This window comes from Zosterops lateralis, assembly GCF_965231275.1.
Source record: "Zosterops lateralis genome assembly, chromosome: 2".
Taxonomy (NCBI): domain Eukaryota; kingdom Metazoa; phylum Chordata; class Aves; order Passeriformes; family Zosteropidae; genus Zosterops; species Zosterops lateralis.
The window spans coordinates 30,986,498-31,006,968 of record NC_139763.1 but is presented as its reverse complement, the minus strand read 5'-3'; the positions used below and the strand labels follow the sequence as shown (position 1 = coordinate 31,006,968).

Genomic DNA, 20,471 nt, shown 5'->3' with positions numbered 1-20,471 from the left:
CTTTTCGCCCCTCCCAGTTCTCGGCACAATTCAGCATGTTCCAAACCATCAAGGACCAGCTGGAGCAGCGGACACGGATCCTGCAGGCCAACATCCGGTGGCAGCAGGAGGAGCTCCAGAAGATACAGGAGCAGCTCTGCCTGGTCCAAGACTCCAGTGTACAGGTGTGTTACTACTGGAAGGGGCAGAGTCAAGCATCCTCTCTCACGTGACTGTTGATAGGCTTGGCAACTTAAACTTGCTCCAGAGTCCAGGATATCTGGACAAATGGAAGCTAACTCATCTGAATGAGGATGTTGCCTTCTAAAAGCCTCTTGAGTAACCTATGTCAAGAAAGATTTAAGAGCTCTCTGGAAGAAGACAAGGAAGGAATACCTCAGCCTTAGGAGGAAGAGAATAATTTGGGTCATTTACAATAGCATTTTATTACTTTATCTATCACGTCTAAAGACTGAGCAGCTATAGTAGAAAGAAGGTTGAAGTTGAGACTTCCTTGTCACATAAAAACCCCTGAAATTCTGCTGATGTTCATTTGTTCCCACCTGAGAGGTATCTAAATTCATTCTTCACCAGACAGGCCTTTAGGGTGAAGCTGACTGAGCCTGCTCTGCTTCTGCCTTTAACACTTCCTACACAGAGGTAGAATTCTCTAGTAGAATTCTCTGTGCTTTGTACCCCTTACGTCTACCAAACCTCAGAAATAATAGCAAATGCAGTTTAATAGATCACAGGTTTCCTTTAATGACAAATGGAAAAAAATCATCCAGTTTTATGAAAGTTTTCTGAATGTGGGGTGATTACTGCTATTTTCCTCATAATTTAACTATAAATGCCAGGTTAAATGATCCTTGCTAATAGTGTAGGACTGGGGACTTTGTGAGTATTATACTAAACAAGATGATTTTTAGAAGACAAGCTCTGTCAAGGAAACAAACATCTCAAAGAGTATTTTACAAACAGGATGAAAACATGGGGCCTACTGAAGTCAGTAAGAATTTTGCTTGCAACTTCCACACAGAAATAGACTCTCACCTATCATCAGCATCTGGGAAATGCAGTTTCACACATTAACAAATTGGGATTGTATGTTTAGGTAATTACAGGATCAGCGAAGCCAAATTAGAAACTTTGCCACCTAAGTTGCTGCATGTGCACTGCTGTAAGACAACACAGCAACTGTGAGTTCCAAACCCACGACTCCCTGTTCCTGGTGCCATACACTCACATAGGGAGATCAGGTTTAGCTTCAGTGTGTTTCTTCTATTGGTTCTCCACTGACTTTGATTAATGGGAAGAGAAAGTCTCTCTGCAATTAACAGGTGTTCAGTTCAGAATCATGTCATTTATCTGAAAGCTATTATTGTTATTATGAATATCAAGAGATGATATTCTCACTTTCCTCTCTTTTTAATTGGGTGACAACCATTACTCTCTCCTGTGACATCTTCAATAATCATACACACTCTTTTTTTTTCATCATTCAGGCAAAAATAGAATTTCAGAGCACATTCTTATATGCAGGAAACAGATTTTATTTTTAGAAAGCTGTCTCCTATATGCATTAGGATGCATTTAACAGTGCAAAGACCATAGAACAGATTCTCAGATACACTCAGAGGGAGCTCACACAGAGGCCCAGAGGCTAAATGGTGGGTTGTTTGTACTGCCCACCCCTTAACAGTTTGTAGCTCTGAGTTACACCATTTGGGTAATGCCCTCTCCCATGAAGACTGCACCAGGTTGGACCAACTATTTTCAGACCATCACAAGTTCTCTGGTATCAGTACCTACCATTTCCCAGCTTACTGCAGATGCAAAACTAAGAGGCAGGGAGAATGGAAAGAGCTTGGAAATGTAGGGGGCTGCATATTTGCCTGAAACGGCAATGCTGGATGGGAATCATCCAGCAATGTTGGATGGAGAATACATCCCCTGTATTTTTGGTGCTTTTGGTCTCCTCAGAGCAATCAAACAAGGTGAGGAGAGTGGTCACTCTGACTCCTGGCCAGGGCCTTTTTCTTCTCCCATTTTCTCTAGGTAAACCAACACACACACAAGGAAATTACTGTGCTGTTGCAGGGACAGATTGAGATGAGGAATTAATTTTGCCTTACTTGGCTAGGGGCAATTTGAAAGAAAGCCTCACATTTTTGCATGCAGGTCTTTTGTGACTCACAAGCAGCAAGGAGTAAACTGTTAAATCAGAAATTCAACCACGTGCTTTGCTGCACAGATTTCATCATTCAGGGAGCTGGATGTCTGCAGACATTGATCTGTGTCTACTATCAAAGCTAAAAGGTATAGTAACAAACAGGCTACTATCAACCACATTTCTGGTGTCTTTAATACACTGCGTAATAGAGCTGTAAGTGTGGGGGAGTGATGTAGGCTGTCTGAAAAGGGAGAAGTGTTCCTGCTTTTCCCTTCTTAGCTGATTTATTAGCATATCATCCCCACTGGTTCACTCCCTTCCACACAGAAGTGTATAGGTAGTTCTGTGGAGAATTGAGCTCGATTTCCATTTCCTTCAGAGATCTTCAAAACTGAGTACAGCAGTCCACCAAGAAATGCTTTCCCAGCCAGACAGATGTTAAACACAGTAGTCTGCATTAGAAACTGTTTGCAGCAGCCTTGTGCAGAGAAAGATGAAACTACCGGGAGGGTTGCGGGCCCTGAATAAAAGTGTTCAAAAGCCCATTAAATCTCTGTTACTGCTTTTCCCGACAATGAAGGACAAGAGCAGAAAGAGTAACCTCAGAAGTCAGAAAGATGCTGTGTCTGCTCCAGTTTGAGCAGTCTAGCTAATTCACAGATGCAGAGGAAGGCAGAAAGGCTGAGCCTGACCATCTTGCAAGAACTACAGTGAAGACATCCACAGCCACCCATCATTTGCTAAGCAGGCTCTCTTCAAAATCAATGAATCTCAGCTTCCCAGTGCTGTGCTTCTCATCTTTATATATTTTACATGAAGAAAGAGTCTTGATGCCTGTAATGATGAGCCCAAAAGGTATAATCCCCTGATTATCCAAAGGACAGGTAGAGTTAAAGAGATGTTTTTCTCAGGATATCTTGTCAGTGCGATGCAGCCATTAGCTGTAGGGCGCATCTATCTCACAGTGAGGGAGCAGCAGTGTCAGAGGGTCCCTCCTCTCCCTCGCTGCTTTGCTGTGTATGTTAACAATCTGGCCAATTAAAAAATGTTTGTAAGATGCTTCACTGACCTTGCAGTCCACAAAATCACCAACGAGACATGTCATTAGCAGCAATATAGTTAGGAGGCTGCTAATTTATCTACTTAGACAAGGAAAGATTTTATTTTTTATGGAAAGGTTTCTCTTGTTATTTAAAGCTGCTGTATTTCAGTGTTTTGGGGGAATTCAGACAGGACTATCACAAAGGCACATTATGAAAAACCACCATTAAGTTTTGTACAAATTAAGCTTTTAGGTTTAACTAGCAGGTGGAAATTCCACACTTCAATCCTCTGTCAGGTTAACTCTTGTTGTGATAAGACATCTTGAGTCTTCAGTTCTGCAGGGACACAGCCACCATTGCTTCCCTTTCTGAGCTTGTTTTTTTCCATGTCATTTATGTCCAGAGGGTGACAATGCTGCTTTCACCATTGTAATGGCAACAGAGGGTCCCCAGGTATGAAACACTCAGAGCTCTCTCTGGGTACAAACATATGAACAAATGAAATTAGCCTACTGGGATAAACTTGGTTCTAAATTTATGGTGTGTTAGCTGCCCACCATTAACTCTGCACATTCCTACCCAGTGGCCCACTCTGGTAATTGCAAAGTAGGTTACTCTGCTTTCTTTGGAGGATAAACTCCTTGGCCTTCATCTGGAAGTGAGGTAAGCACACAGGGAGGTCCCTGCTAAGTAAATAGTCTGCTACAAGTTCATACCCTGCTTGACATTCACCTTGATAGATGTTGAATTTGCATTGGATGAACTGAGTGTTTCTCCAGTGCCATATGCCACGTACAAGAAGGACACTAAGCTAATTCTCCTGAAGGTCTTAATTTGCAGTGATCTGTCCAGTCAGTACCAGTGGGCTCACACTCCCTCCCTGTCACTTTTTTGACATGCACCACTTGCTTTGCCTGTTCTGAATTTTATATCAAATTTTACATCCTGTTTCACTGCTAGGGCTAATCAAGTGAGTTCATGTACTAAACATGTCCAAAGCTTAGCTTCTATATACAGAAAATAAACAAGAAAATGAATTTTCATGATATTTATCTTTGATTTATTCATAATAAGACCTATTTACTTGGCAGAAGTTTTGAGACCATCTGTCTTTCTGATACATAATGGCTCCAAACTCAGTGAGCAGTGCTTTTAAAAGAAAACACTCAAGCTAGTTTTAGACCTGCTGCAAGCAGCAGCCCCAACCCTGTCACTTGACCCATTTATTCCTATCAGACATCTCTGAGATGTGGTTAGCCTACAGCACCTGAAACAAGCTGTTGCTTTTCCTTAATTGCCCCCCTCTCTCAGTTGATTACTGTAAGATTTGTCTGTACCTTTTTTCCTGGGTAAAATCTTGGCACACAGAAATCAATTAAAAATTTATCACATTTAAATAAGCTGTGTTTTTAAAGCTAGATAAATAAATACAAACATGATGGATCAAGCCATACTTTTGCAAAGAAAAGCAATACATTATGCTGGGCCTTTGGAGAAAGGTATGGGCTTTTTCCAGGAAAAATAAGATGGGACATGATAGTTTACGGAATTGTTAATATAGCAATAAGCTGCACAAAGGTGTACTAATTACTGGGTGTACCTCAGATGTACTGCTAGGCTTGAGACTGATGGATGAATAATGAAGAGAATAATTGTGTTTCTGATTTCATTTAAAACTTAAGTAGCTCCACTTAAATTAAAGGAGTTCCACACATGTAGCAGTGGTGGGGAATCAGAATCCAAAAATTACGTCAGCTGTGTGGGATGTGTATCTCTGTACAGTCCTTGGTGGCAGAAAGGCTAGGTCTGAAATACTCCAAAGAGATCTTGTAGCATTAATAATGCATAGTTTTAAAAGATTACTTTTCCCTCTTTACAGCTGTAATAAAAGAAATAGCCCCTAGAAAAACAAAAATTCCCAAGTCCTATAACTTTTAAAGAAGAAAGCCTCATCTTGAAATGCAAAAGCAGAGAGGACATCATTTACAGAAACACTAAGAGAGGAGCTGCTAGCTCTTTTGCACAAGTCAAATGCATGGCACAGTTAGGAAGAACACCAGGTGACAGTTACCTGATGGGAAATCAGATAAATGACAGCAACTGTCTATTTACACATCCTCTCAATGATAAGGACACGGCCATTCAGCTTGGAGAGCTCTGGCCTGACTGTGGCCTCATTAAAAACATTCGACAACTCAGCTGGGTGTAAAATGTTGAATTTCCAGAGACAAATTCAAAGATAGCTCTGTCTGAAAGGCAGGTGGATTTTTGTTGAAAGGAGAAACAAAAGGACTGAAAAGACACAAAGTTACTCTCTTCTCTTTGGTCAGGATGCCCCAGAACACAATGAATGTACTGGGAACTGCTCTTAAGAGGGTTGTGCCTGCCCCATGGAGAGACGACTTGCCCCTTCAAGACACATTTCACAAGTAATGGGTGCACTTACAGAACAAGAAACCAAGAAACTAGAGACAGTAGAGCTGTTAATGTAAGAATGATAGGTGATTTCCAACTAACAGTAAATGTGTTATGAATGCAGAAATGCAATGATTTTATTTTAGAATATATCTTTGGATTTACTTCTGTCACATTCATTATTCAAGACATCTGGGCTATGTAAATAAATCCTCCCCTCTTTTTTTCCAGATGATCCTACAGCAGCCAACAGCGTCCCTGAGCTTTAGCAATACTCAGCAGCTGGACCCACAACAGCTTCAGCAGAGGTCAGGGGCCATTTCTCAGCAGCAGCTTGTCCCCAATCCTCAACTTCAAGGGCAAATCACATCTTCACAAACAACGAACCAGCAGTCACTGAGAGAAGGAGGTGTGATACCAAGCCAGGTAATCATTTCTTTGAATAGAGAAGCATTTAGATGGAAAGGAGACACTGAGATGTTATTAAGCAAGCAAGTAAAATCATGTCAGTCCTTAACTGTGCCTTTGCTTTCCCTTTCTTATTCTTCTGTATAAGGACAGCCTATATAAAAAGGGTTTTCCTACAGAATTTACCTTACCTTAAACCCTTTCTTTAAGATCTCAGCCAGGAGGGTTACTTGAGCAGTGGTTTCAGCTTGAAAATGGAGCAGGGGGCATGCAAAGTGTGTAGGTGACTTACTGTTCTTCAGGTGGTCCTGAAAGAAATCTGACTGATCCCACTGGAAACCTGAAATAGCGAGACCTCTCAGAATATTTGCTCCCCGAGCCCAATTGGACACCACCAACACAACAATGCCTGTCTGCTGTGGTGGCATACAGAATACATTGAGATTCATTTGAGACCCTTAGGCTGTGAATGTTAACACATTCCTGCACAGCAAAATAAAGTTCAGCCTGAGCAGTAACTGAGATCTGTGAAAACCATTAGGTTTGACGCTGTATTTTTTTGTTCATACTGCTGGTTTCTCAGCATTTCCAATGTTTTCTCTTCCACCCACCTGTTCTACCTCCCTTCACAAAAAACTGAGCTCCTGTTTCTGCTTCCCAATTGTGTGGCAAGCATGTCTTCATGATTGTCTTCAGAGTCCCCAGCTGTAGCATTTCACCTCCTGCATACTTGTGTTATGCCCGTTTAATGACTCCATCAAAGTAAAGAGTGTATCTGTACAAGAAATACAAGACAGGAACCACGGGGCAGACACTGATGCACAGGAAGTTCGACCAGAACGTAAGGAAGAACTTCTTTGTCACTGTGGGAGTGACCATGCACTGGAACAGGTTGCCCCGAGAGGTGTGAAGGCTCCCTCCCTTCTCCTGACCCGTCTGGACAGTCTGGGCTGACCCTGCTACAAGAGGGAGGCTGGACCATATGTCACACTGGTCTCTTCCAACCTCACCGGTTCTGTGATTCTGTGAAATAGAAAAAAAAAAAACAACCACACCACAGTTTTTTTACTTTGACCCCTTCCTGTCATGAGGCTTGGCGGCGGCTCCTCACGCTTAACTTTGCTCCCGCCTTAATGGGGGGCTCGTTTGGGCAGCGCCGGGTTTGCCGGCCGGCAGCAGCGAGCCCGGGGCAGCCGCGGGCGTCACAGGCGTTCCGCGTATGGCGGCAGCAGCCGGCGGCGGCACCGCCAGGCACCGGTGCCCGAGCCGGGCCGTCTCCCCCTCTCTGCTCTTCTCTTGCAGGGCCCGAAGGCGGCGCGGGGCCCGGAGCTGGCGGCGGGCGGCGGCCGCGCCCCGCCCCGCCCCGCGCCCTTCGCCTCAGGCGGCGGCGGCCCCGCGGCGCCCCCTGGCGGCCCGTCCCGCGGCGGCGCCCCCGCGCCCGCGGGCTGCAGCCACGACCAGCAGCTCAGGTACGGCCCGGGGACGGGCTGGGGACGGGCTGGGGACGGGCTGGGCCCGGCGGGAACGGCCCCCGCGGTGCAGTCCGGCTCTTGCCACTGCAGGCATGCACGGGTGCATTAGCATTCCCAAACTGTAGCTGTCTGAGCCCGTAGCGTTACGAAAACTGAAACCTTGCTGCTGGCTTTGAAGAGCACAAGGTGAATTTAACCAGAGTTGTAAAATATTATTCAAGCATCCATATGCTTAGCAGATAATAATGGTAAAACAAAGTGATTTATATGGGGTGGGGTGGGGTGTATGGAGGCACCCAGGTCACCCCAGAGGGCGGGCGCTGCCCCAGCCTCGGCCTTGCCATGCCCAGGACGGGCCTGCCACAGCAGCGGCTGGGCCGGACCTCCTCACACAGCCTGTGCCCTGCCTGTGAAAGTGCCATTTCTCCTCGCACAGTGTGGGATTTGTATGGTCCTTTTCTTGCAGCAATGTCACTTTTTTTTTTCCCCTCATGTGCCAGATTGTTGCTTAGCCAGCCTATTCAGCCCATGATGCCTGAGTCCTGTAATGCAAGACACCCTTCAGACCTCAGCATGGCGGGATCCCAGGCCAAGTACGTGCCTTGTGAAAGATAAAACATCAAAGCTGCTTTTGAGGGGAAGTAGCCTTCTTTTGTAAAATGACAAAGTTATTTATAGTTATAAATATTGGGAATGTGTTACTGTGCTGAGCCTGCCTTCCAGCATCAGGGTCAGCCTTCCTCTGCCTGGTTGTATCAGGAAGAATGACAGAGAGAAACACAAAGTGCCCGTGGTGTTTTAACAAGCCGTGGCTGGGGGAATTTTTGTCCCTCACAGGCTGCCTGCTTCAGCACCAGAACTTCTGAGCCACCAAAGGTAAATGTGAGAAAGTCAGCACTGGCTCAGTTAAATGACTGGTGCCAAGAAAGCCTCACCTCAGTTGTTTTGTCTCCTCAAAACTTAGATGAAGGAAGCAGAACACACTGGTCCAAATACACCTTTTTTTTAAGCTGCTTTTAGTCACTGTACTTAATTGTGAGCTGCTAAAATAATAAGCAACTGTTTGCACATCATTTCTTTAAAAATAATTCTTTTTACAAAACAGTATTCTTCTAATGTTATTTCAGGAATGTAGGTATTCAGTTGTTTTGGTTTTTTTTAAAACATCATTATGGTTGTTTAAGATTACCTTGAGTTAATTTGTCAAACTTAAATATTGTAGCTCTGCTTTTAAGCCTCTGAATAAAAGAGACCTTACTTGCAAAGATGCATCTCCTAGTTGATGTAGACTTCCTAACGCATGGGACCCTTTTATAGGAGCTCACATCCTCATACAAATCCCCAGACTGTAGCATTTCTGACTAAACCCTAATGTTGAACAGCTGTTGAGTGAACACAAGTCACACTATGATCTCATCACCCTTCACAGGATAAACAGAATTAGGCTGGGTTGGCAATAGTTCCATTGTGGTTTTGCCCACAGCCTTCCACAAAACAACACATATTTAAGTTTTGCTTTGCAAAAGCAGAATGGCAAGAGGAGATGAATATTTTGGTTCTGTCCCATCCCTCATTCCGAGGGTTTCTAGAGGCTTCTTCTGTTCCTAGAGTGGGGGTCATGGTGATGGGAACTGCTGATCAGACTTGGCAATATGTATATGAGCAGCTTAAGAAGGAACCAACCCTCCCCCCGTTTCTGCAGGAGATCACCACCCCTCAGGCAGTCCCAGGGGAGCACAGGCTGCAGGACAGGAGGTGCATTTGCTTCTCTCTTGCTGCAGTTCAGGGCTCAGCATATTAAAACAGAATCAAAGGCCATTTGGTTTAATAAGCCTGGGATGTGAATACTGTGGCTGAAGACAAGATGTGCATAAACCAGAATTTTTAATGTATCTAAAATGTGTTCTGGATTTTGAGGTGAAATGTATTCTCCCTCCAAGTCCAGCTTGTGCCCAGAGTAAGGGAAAGCAGTGCTGCCAGTAGTGCTGTTGATCATATTAGCAGGTCCCATGCATGGGCATCATTTATTGGGAATTATTTTGGGGGTTTCAGCTGCAGAAGAGAAGGCCTGGGGAGACCTTACAGCAGCCTTCCAGTATCTTAAAGGGGCTACAAGAGAGAAGGGGAGGGACTTTTTACAAGGGCATACAGGGATAGGACAAAAAGTAGTGAATTTAAACTGAAAAGGGGGCAGGTTTGGATTAGATGTTAGGAAGAAGTTCTTTACTGTGAGGGTGGTGAGGCACTGAAACAGGTTGCCCAGAGAAGTGGTGAATGCCCCATCCCTGAAAGTGTTCAAAGCTAGATCAGTGGATGAGCAACCTGGTCTAGTGGAAGATGTCCCTGCCCATGGGAGGTAGATTGGCACTAGCCAGTCTTTAAGGTCCTTTCCAACCCACAGCATTCTGTGGTTCTATGATTTAGGGAGACTAGGGATGGCAATCCCTAGTCTAAGAGAAGACCTTTACTTCCAACACTTGGTTCTTGATTGTTTTGCTTCTTTCTTCCATAGGTATTCTCAAACCCAACAAATGTTTCAAAGTTTGGAAGTGCAGACTTCCAGCAGCAGCTCTCCAATCATACTGATGGGACAGGCAGTGTTAAACCAAGGGTTCACCACTACCCCTCCTTCCCAGCCATCCTCTTTGCCACCTATGCAACTCCAGCACCAACAGCATCAGCAACAACGCTACCTGCAGGTAGGACAAAGAGGATGATGTATAAAGTGTGCACACACAGTAACAAGGTGAGTGGGCTGTGCAAAGGGGGCCCCAAGTTTCTGCTGGAGCCTGATCCTGGCAGAAATGTCCATTTAAGAGATTCTGATTCTGACTTCTGACCTGTGACACACTGCTACAGTGGCCGGTATCGCAAGGGAGCAGTGGGAACAGTCAGAATATTTAAAAGAAAATTATTAATTCTGTACATTGAAAGCATAATCAGATTATCTTGGATATATTTAAAGTTTATTTCCAGCTGGAGAAAATCAATGCCTTAGGATTTGTTCTGTACTCTTTATTCAGTATAAAATTTGCTTAGTTTACAAGTCAAAAGATGATTTTTAATTACCAGCATCAACATAAAATAGATCTGGATCAGATATCTAGATCCCTTCAGGAAACTAACATATTTTCTCAACTCACAAGGCAAAGAAGATAAAGTAGAGCACGTTGCCTGGAAGAACCAGGTAATTTGAAGATGTAAAAATACTTTTTTTTTGACCTAATTCAACACATACTAAAGTAAAGGGGGGGAATTAGGTGTCTCTGTATTAGTTCAACAGGAGCTGAACTGAGTCTATAAAACCTGGTCACATATCCACTGGCATCACTGAAAGAGTATAACCAACCCCAGATGATTAAACTCTTGTTATTGAAATTAAATCCTTATCGTAGCTGAGACTTAATGAAAGAAAGACTGGTAGATACTTTTTCCAATAAAACATCTGCAAAATATACATCAACATTGCAAGGTCATCCCCAGCTGTAAGCTCAGAAAAAGGAAGAGCTAGAAGGGACAGCAAGAGGCACATTAAGATCCTGTTTCATTTCCGCCATCCATCCGTGTCATTTCTGACATGTTCACCCACGCCATTCCCAAACAGGCTTTTCAGGATAACCTGCAAATCCCAGGCAATTCCTTCCTATGAGAAAACCTTCTCACTGCCTAATTGGAATGTTCTTTGTTGCAATTTATGTCCATTCCTTCTAGCATTAGTTAAGCTAACCTCATGCCAAACATTGCCTGAAATAAAAGCCAGCAAACCAGTAGCATTTTTAAGCATCCTGTAACCTGAGGACATTAACACATGAAAGAATCAAACACCATGATAAATTTTATTTTATCTGTAGGTGCAAACACCAAGTTCTTTGCACAATGAACAACCTGATTCTTTGCTCCTGCCATCTTACTCACCACAGCAAGGAAATATGGGGTATCATCAGACACAGCAGCAGCAGCAGCAACAGCAACAACTAACATCAAGAAGAAGGAATAGTTTATCAGAATCATCAAATTTACCACAGCCTCTGCGATAAGAGTCCCACCAGCACAATCAATGCACGATTAGCTTTAACCAATGGGCACATGGGGCAGAAGAGAATGACTTTGTACTTACTGTTCTGGTTTTTGCACAAACATTTCTTTCCGAGCTCTATGACAGAAGTACACCCAGAGTGCAGACTGCCACAGACAGTGCATTCACGGCACACTGGCTTCCATTTGCACTGTGTCGTGAGCACAGGATGTACTGACAGAGCAAAATAAAAAGGAGCACTACCCTGTGCGGCCTCCATCACCACTGGGAGCATGGGAAGAGGTGTTCAATCCCAACGTGTCACTCTGGAAAGCCATCTGGCAATTCCAAAAGACTGTCGACAGACTCATGAGGTACTTGGCCTTCACTGTTTCAGTTCTTCTTTTGTGTATGAAAAGCACTGCGTCAAAGGTCTATCGAGGAGAGAACAAGAGATTATTTTTATTATGATTATTGTTATTATTTTGCACAACTGCACAGATGACAAAACCTAGGCACTTTCTGTAAAGAGAAGTTTGTTTCTTTATTCTTGTGGCCAAATTAGCACATCCGATGGAGGAAAAAGCCCAGCCATTGGTGAAGATGGTCTACAGCTCATAACCCTTGATTTAGAATCTGAAAAGTATTATGCAGCTTACCCTAACTGTTCTTCATTACTAAAAACCAACCAACCAAAAAAACAAACCACAACTCACACTGGACCGTTTCCTACATGAATTGTGATTGCAAAGGAGAACTCAAATTGTAAGCACAATCATGCAACTCTCCAATAGTACAACATGAAGCCTTCTTCAACCTAAACTCACCCACTCCAAGTCTCTGAGAAATATGCACTGTGTTTTGGCCCACTGAGTCGGGATGCTGCAGACTATTACATATCTCTTTCATTATAACATTTAGAATTAAATTTTCCTTTGGAGGAAAAGAAAAAAGAAAATGCACTTTTCGCTTTTTTTGTATGTTTTCCGTTGATATGTTTCTAAGAAAGATTTTATGTAATTATTAAATAAAAAGTAGTGTATTGTACAGCTGTTGTAATAATGACCTATTTCTATATAAAATAAAATTATATGGAATTATGTGGAAATTATTTTGTATATGAAATATCAACTCATTTCACAAGTATAAAGATTGTGCTTGTGCTTTTTTGTGAGTGGGTATTTTGTAATAAACTAATGAATTAGAAATGTTTTTGTGAAGGGAACTACTGTTTCATGCTATATACAACTCAAACTATTATTTTTTTCCATTTAATGATGGACAGTTGTCTTTATTTGTAGAATAAAATAAAATAGCCAACAGGCTTTATTGCAGGACTTGCACACATTTTCCTGTGACTGTTGAACTATGTGATTCACTTTAGACTTTTAATCTTAGCCCCAGACTTGAATGGTGTTTGGCACCCAGTTAGCAAAACCAAGTATTATCCCTTGTAGTTTTTGTCATGGCGTAGACACTGAGAATGAAAGCTCAGGAAGTTATATTAGCTGCAAGTGAAGACAGCTCATTTTAAGTACCTTTAAAACTTTAAGCACCTTTAAAGACCTCAGGCAGCTTTGAACTTCCAACTGAAGAGTTTTATATTAGCACAAAAGAGATGGTTTAAAGAACGGTTTGACTCAGCATACGCCAAGGGCTTTGACCCATGTCCAGCTTCAGGGTTTTAAGATACAGCTATCCTGAGTTTTGAGATACATCTTTTCTGGAATATTCGCCCTGTAGACAGTCTGGTGTCCACTTCAGCATCCTTGTGCAGACTCCTTTTCATGTTAAATTCAAATTGATTATGGGATGGAGCAGCCAAGGTACAGACTTGTTTTCCCTCTGCAGACAGGGAGAACCTCCAGCACAGATTGAGGCAGGTAACTGAGCACAGGAATATCTTCATTTCCCTCAGTAAGACTGAAAGGGGGTGGCCCTCAGGGCAGCTTGCAACCACTGGTGACAGCATTAGGTTCAACAAAGTGCACACATGGCCTTTCCTCCCTTGAATGCCAAGGATCACATCAGCAGGGCCCATGTGTTCTGGTTTCTATGTCATAGGCAAACAATAGCTCCTGGGCTAGGAGCTGGTAATTGTGGAAGTAAGCTTTCATGGAAATGAAAAAAAAAGCTTATTTGCCCTGAGTTTTGAAAAAGCTAAAAATCTCCTAAAGAAAGTCCATTGACAAAATTACCCCAGTGTTTCAACTGCAAGACTGGGTGGCAGCACTGATGGGTATTTCATGTGTATTTCAGTCCATACAATGCCTCACTGAGAGAGGATGTGGGAATTGTGTCTGTAATAAAGTGTTTTTATTGCTAACTTTAGATGCCAGGGTGAATTGGTCTGCTCATCCCTTTAAAATCTTGTATTCAGTGAAGCAAGAGTGACCCCACCAGATGAAGATTAGAAAGCTAGATGTGAAAGTTTCACCTAATGTCTGAAGGAACCTCTCTCCCTTATAGACAAACCTAAGCAAAGGCCAGTTGGCTAAACTAGAGGCTAACTTCATAAATCCCGGACACTACTGGGAAAGGAGGGGACAAATAAGCTCTAAGTTCACGCAGGAAGAGGTAATGAGGGAATACGAGCATCTCAGAGGAAATGCCTGTGGAAGCATGACAGATCTCAACTACTATGACAGGAGACACAGGAAAGGAGAATTCCTTTAAGAACCTGTCCTACTCTCAGGGATTATAAACCCACGTCTCTCCCAATTGCCAGCGGTATGTCCAAACCAAGCTCAGCCTCGGAGCAAACACTTAACTTTCTAAAATCAGTGGCAGTATAAGCTGTTAACAGGGAGATACTGTAAATAGTGTGTAGTTGCCTTCTTCTGAGCTGGTTTAATACATTATTTGGGAAGATACAGACAGCTCACAAGAGCAGATTTACGTCAAGACCTAGTTTTTCATGCTCTTCCCCATACACACATTCCGGTTTGGGATTATTGTCCTTGTTCTCTGTTGCATGCACAAGGCAACGCCAGTCCTCCTCACAGAGCTGGGATATTCCAGTTCATTATAGCCAAACCCCAGCTTGTTCCAACATAATCCCTCAGCTCGGGTCGGTTTTCCGGGCGGGGGAAGGTGATTACATCAGGCTATGCCCCACGCCGGGATGTCTCGGTTCTGTCTCGGGAACAGGAGCTCCACAGATCTAGAAGATGAAAAATGCTTGCTGAAATCACCACTGCGCCAAGCCGAGCTCCTCACACACCGCTCCGAGGAAAGGGAGCCACGCTACAGAGGAAGCGGGCCCCGAGCAGCCCCGGTACCGGCACACACTGACACCGCCCCAGAGAACAGCCCGGTACCGGCACGCACTGACACTAACCCCGCCCCAGAGAACAGCCCGGTACCGGCACACACTGACACTGACACTGACCCCGCCCCAGAGAACAGCCCGGTACCGGCACACACTGACACCGCCCCAGAGAACAGCCCCGGTACCGGCACACACTGACACCGCCCCAGAGACCAGCCCCGGTTCGGGCACACACTGACACTGACCCCGCCCCAGAGACCAGCCCCGGTTCGGGCACACCCAGGCCCGGCCCCTCCCGGCGCAGGCGCAGGCACTTCCCGGCCTGATCCCGGAAGGGCTCCTGTTTCCCAGCGTGCGCCGCGCGCTCCTTTCCGGCCGGTGTCCGGGCAGGGTGAGTGCGCGCCGGGGCTGCTCCCGCAGAATCCGCCTCCATCCGCTCCTCAGACCCCGCGGCGCGGCGGGAATGCGGCCCGGCCCGGCACGGGGGGCGGCCCGGCACGGGAGGCACCGGCCGGGATCTCCCGGCGCGGCCGCATTCGGCGGGAATGGGGCCCCTCTCCTGCCGTCCCCAGGCCCGGGGAGGCCTGCGGGACTCTTGGGACGGGGATACGGCCCGTGGTGTTGCCCCAGCGAGGAGCCGCTCTGGCCCCGTCATGTCCATTCCGGACGGCGCTCCTGGGCCGCCTTGCAGAGGGAGGGTGCTTGGGGCTGGCCAGGAGGCCGGTGTTAATGCGAGGTGGTCGAGGAGTCTCGGATGTGCTTCCTGCTCTTCTCAGAGAGATGGAAGTAAAGCATCTGTGATGCTGGAAAGTTGCTGCGTGACGCCTGCGACTGGTGCGATCCCGGGGGTTAATGCAGCTTGGGTTTGAGTTTCTGAATGTGGGAGTCGCGCGGTCTGTAATGGGCTGGGGGCGGCGGGAGGGAAGGGACGGGACGGTCCGAGATGGGCGATTGATGTGTGCCCGGTGCCTTTCAGCGTCGCTGAGATGGCTCCCGCAAAGAAAGGCGGCGAGAAGAAGAAGGGGCGCTCTGCCATCAACGAAGTAGTAACTCGGGAATACACCATCAACATCCACAAGCGGATCCATGGCGTGTAAGTTCTTTTTGTCAGCGAAATTGGCCTTCTGTGAAGCGGCATTTGGAAGTGGGTTCGGTAGGTTTTAAAGAGCAGAGAAGGACTGTCCGTAGAGCATTGTATTTGTAGTCCCTTGTGCCTTAGCTGTGTCCCGAGGCAGCAGCTCTGTACCTGTGCAGCCCCATACTTGCCTTGTGGCTTTCAGAAATGAGCCTGTTGCTGTGATTGTGAGTGTTCTGGGACTTAAAGTTAGATCGATTTATTTCTGTGCACAGGTCGTCATTCTTTCCCAAGCAAATGCTTAAACTTCAGCCCACTGAGAAAGTTTCAGAAATTAAATACTGCTGTAATCAAGTTATTGGCTTCATGTTTATCATGAAATTGTGTGCGAAGTGGGATATGATTTGGGTTAAAGGATATTTGTTGTGTGTAGGTAAGAATAGCTTTTTAATTGATCATATGCTGGACCTCATGAAACTCTAGTGGAGAAGTGCTTCAGAGGAAACTACAGTGCCCTTGCATTCTGTGTATCCCTGCAAGCATGTGGAAGACAACCATCCAAATCCAAACAATTGGTGCAGTGGCTAAAGCTAACATGGAATAGGAGAGAAATGAGGCAGTGGAGCATTGCAAAACTGGCTGAGAATGGAAAGCAGTGGTACTCTTTAAATGGCAATAAGATGTTCTGGCCTTGCCTGTTGATTGGAATTTCATTCTGTTTTAATGCTGATGATACTGCTGTCCCCCTTTCCTTTTGGGCTTGATATGTGATCAAGTACTCACTTTCCATTTCTAGCAAAGTATCAACAGCAGAGTGGAGATAATACAACTAAATATAAGCCACTGTGGGACCTCAGGCACCAGTGGCACAGCCCTGTGTCACAGTGTGGGTATAATACATATGGCTAAACACTCATGGTGCAGCTCTTGCTTCTGTTGTGGATGCCCAGTCCTGCAGGATCTGGCCATAATGGACATGAGACAGGCTGTACTGGGGTAAAAACACAGTTCTGAAGCTGGTATTGGTGCCAGTCCTGATAGTATGGAAGAAAGTACTGTTCAGCAAAAGCTGATATTCAGAATAACATCAGTTTTGTTCTGCTGTTCAATACTGATACAGTTCTGTCATTTTTATGTTACTGTTGTTGCACTGCTTTGCTCAATAGAGGGTTTTTTTTCAGAGTGTCTGTGATAAGCTCTGATCTCTTCAGTGTTACTGAGATATTCAAACATGTTGACATTAAAACAAAGGCTTAAGATCCAGAATCTTGCGGTTGCAAAACTTCACTGAATTTATTCTGGCTAAGTATAAGTGGTTTTTATTAAAGTTAGCATCTGCCTGCGAGGGTAAAGGTCTAGTCAGGCTGGTGCAGCCGTTTGCTGTTAAGCACAGTGCTTTGGGGGGTTGTATATTTGGAGAACAGAAGTGTGTTTGCAGCAAGTGTCCAGTGCTGACAGTGTCCTGAAGTTAAAGAAATGGCTCTTGTGTTTGTCCCAGGGGCTTCAAGAAGCGAGCACCGCGCGCTCTCAAGGAAATCCGAAAATTTGCGATGAAGGAGATGGGCACTCCTGACGTTCGCATTGATACCAGATTGAACAAAGCAGTCTGGGCTAAAGGAATAAGGTGGGTTTTTGCAGTTTTCTTTACTGGGTGAGGAGGGATTAGGAAAAAATTGTATACTTCTTGCAGTATTTGCATTTGCTTTGCAAATGCTTTCTTCTTGTGGTGTACACACCAACCTAATCTTTCTGTCACCTCTGTGTTCTGGTCAGCTGTCCTGGCATATTTGTAATGAAGCTTTGGTAAACTCTAGGATTAAAAGAATTTCCTTCTACTTTTAATAAGAATAAAGCAAAGGCATGAAGGAATGCAGGTTTGTGGGTGGAGGGCAGGAAAGAGAAAGGATTGGGGTACTGTAATACTATAGTACCTTGATCCCTGTTGCAGCATAGAGTTTTTATAAACCTGACCTTTTAGTGATACCTACAATCCCAGGCTAAGTGGGATTTGTGTAGTGTGTCTGAACAGGATTAGGTTTTGAAGCATGGTGAACAAATGCTGCACAAAAGGAGATGTGTTTTCAACAGGGCCATTAATCTTTTCTTGAAAGTACAAATAAATAAATAGTTTGGGGACCAAAAGCTGCAACCTCTGTTAAAAATCACTGCTACAAAGGCAGCTGATATGACGTGTAAAGGTAGTTCAAAAGAACTCCTGTGGTGAGTGGGTACTCTTAAACTGTAATAAAAGGTTAACTGATCTGGACTGATGCTTTGAGACATGCACATGAGTTTAAACCATGTCTTCTGGGAACTAGATCCCTAAGTCTGGTCTGTAACATACATAGAATGCTTTGCCTGGCATCATGTGGCCAACCTTTCCTTCAAAAGCAGAGTGGGAGGATGAGGCTGAGTTACTGGGTCTTACAGGCAGGGGGTTTCTGTCTGCCCAGTTCATAGGGAGTGAAGAAGTAGCAGAGGAACCAGGAGACAGCATACACAACTCCAGAGCTTTATAGTGAGGCTGCAAACTAAGACTTCCTCGTATTTACTGATACAAGTGCAGTCTGTGGAGCAAGGAGTCACCACATCTGTCTTTGCAGTGTGAGTCTGAAGTTTTTACTAGTTAGAATACATACTGTATGCAAAGTAAAGTATCTTCCTCTGGAAGGATCAGCAGAGCTAAAACCGTGTTTGCTGGTGTGATATTCAGTGATTATATAAAACAGTGAAGAATGCTTTTGACTTTGACAGGAAAGGATTAAAGCAAAGCCAGTCCCTGTATGTAATTGCTATGTTCACCTGATGTAATAAGTATGTTCTTGAAAAGGCTGTTTGTTCAGCAGGGAGGAGGAAATTCTTTCACATATTCTGTGAAGCAAAGTACTTTGAGCAGGAGTTTCCTAAAATCTTGAGTTTGAGGTGGCAGGTTATGTAAAAAATGGAGTGGAGAAAAATTTTGTGCTTCCCCTCAACAGCATATTTTGGGCGTTATTAGGTGAGGACACTTAGACTGTGATTTGCCTATTACAAACAAAATCATTAAAACAGTTTAGTTACGACTCCACAGGCTTTGTGAGGAAGAAATGATCCAATTTTGTGCCCATAAGTAAGACCTTGGTTTGGGCTTGATGCCTGAATTTCCACAACATCTGGCGTAAAGATAGGCAATACTCTGACTTTTGACAGAGTCCTTGGGCTTTCAGGGTAGATTGTTGGGTTTTTTCATCACTATTTTATATTGTAGTAAGAAATGCTTATCAATAACAGCTGCTTGCTGATCCTGTTCCCTTAATGATCATCTTCATGGTGTATTTCCTCATTAGTGGGCAGATGATGCACTTCTGACTTTATGCTCCTACTGGATTGTGAATTCATCTTACTCGAGGCTCAGTTAAATCTTACCTGCTAACTTTAATAAAATCAAACAAAACAAATCAAAATAAAAGCTCCTCTAAGGCAAACAATACAGTCTACTAAGGTACAAGATTTTGCTCTTGGTATGATGCTGAGAAACAACTTTCCTATTAATTCATGGGTTTCAGTACATAATTCACTGCAACTTCATCTGCCCTCTTCATTTTAGGAATGTTCCTTACCGTATCCGTGTGCGTTTGTCCAGAAAGCGCAATGAGGATGAGGATTCACCCAACAAGCTGTACACTCTGGTAACCTACGTACCAGTCACAACATTCAAAGGTAAGGAAGGTTCATGTATCTCCCATGCCCTGTTTCTCTGAACAAAAAGGAAAGTAGGACAGCTCCTCCTGCGGTGCAAAATTCAGATGAAAAGCACACTACAAGAGTCAAACCACTGGGTTAACCTAGCTCTGCTGTAGAGAACAGGGCTCCTGATCCATGCTAAAAAAAAGTGAAATGATCATGTAAATTGTGAGAGATTGAAAAACACAGGCTGTAGTTGCTAGGGTAGTGTTAAGGTTTGTTTTCCAATGTAAAGCCCATCCTCTGATGTCAAAAGCTCAGGCAGGTTAAGCTCTCTGTACTTTCCATCTGAGAAAAATAAATTCTGTAAATACAACAAAGTTTTTGTTTTAACATTTGGAGAAATACTTGTCTATATAGTTAGCTCTTCCAGAAGTAGATCAGCAGACTAGCCTTGAAACTGTAGGTGTACTTTCTTGGGAAGACTTCCATATATCTAACAGGTGGTGATAAAATGTCTTGTTTTGCAGGTCTACAGACAGTCAATGTGGATGAAAATTAAACAGATTTTCATTACAATAAAAAGATAAAATACATTCCTAAGTTGTTTTTATTGTCCAGTCTCTTCAGGCTCTCGACTGTGAAGCATTGAGTTGAACAGGCCTTCTAAAGCATCTTGCTTTCTTTGAATTTGAACATAATGGTCTGATTTTCTTAATTAAAAATACACTAGACTTACATTACATGTGAATGGAATAAGGAGGAGATTCAAATGTTCTTTATGGATGGCAGAGTTGTGGTGAGTTTGTTTTGTTCTGGGTATTAAAGAGCCTTTACACAGGTATTTTAAGTTAAGGTCAAGTTTGTTTAAAAACAAAACAAGAAAAACTCAACCAAAACTGATAGATGCATATTTCATGTATGTAGTCTCACGTGGATGATGTGCCCCCACTGGCC

The 20,471-nt window shown here is 44.0% G+C and overlaps 2 protein-coding genes across 2 annotated transcripts in view; both read left to right on the top strand.

Moving 5' to 3' along the window:
- NPAS2 (neuronal PAS domain protein 2) overlaps positions 1 to 12,534 on the top strand; it is a 53,947-nt gene extending 41,413 nt beyond the window's left edge. Inside the window, exons 15-20 of the mRNA XM_083855186.1 lie at positions 18 to 164; positions 5,842 to 6,036; positions 7,321 to 7,487; positions 7,991 to 8,083; positions 10,003 to 10,189; positions 11,342 to 12,534. Of these exons, the coding sequence (XP_083711312.1) occupies positions 18 to 164; positions 5,842 to 6,036; positions 7,321 to 7,487; positions 7,991 to 8,083; positions 10,003 to 10,189; positions 11,342 to 11,527 (975 nt within the window). The 3' untranslated portion in view covers positions 11,528 to 12,534. The remainder of the gene's footprint in view (positions 1 to 17; positions 165 to 5,841; positions 6,037 to 7,320; positions 7,488 to 7,990; positions 8,084 to 10,002; positions 10,190 to 11,341) is intronic.
- Positions 12,535 to 15,731: 3,197 nt separating this feature from the next.
- Positions 15,732 to 20,110, top strand: RPL31 (ribosomal protein L31). Its single transcript, XM_083855658.1, has 4 exons — positions 15,732 to 15,869; positions 17,350 to 17,475; positions 19,438 to 19,550; positions 20,045 to 20,110. Exons 1-4 carry the CDS (start codon positions 15,763 to 15,765, stop codon positions 20,074 to 20,076), a joined length of 378 nt encoding a protein of 125 aa, XP_083711784.1. The 5' UTR covers positions 15,732 to 15,762; the 3' UTR covers positions 20,077 to 20,110.
- Positions 20,111 to 20,471: the final 361 nt, after the last annotated feature.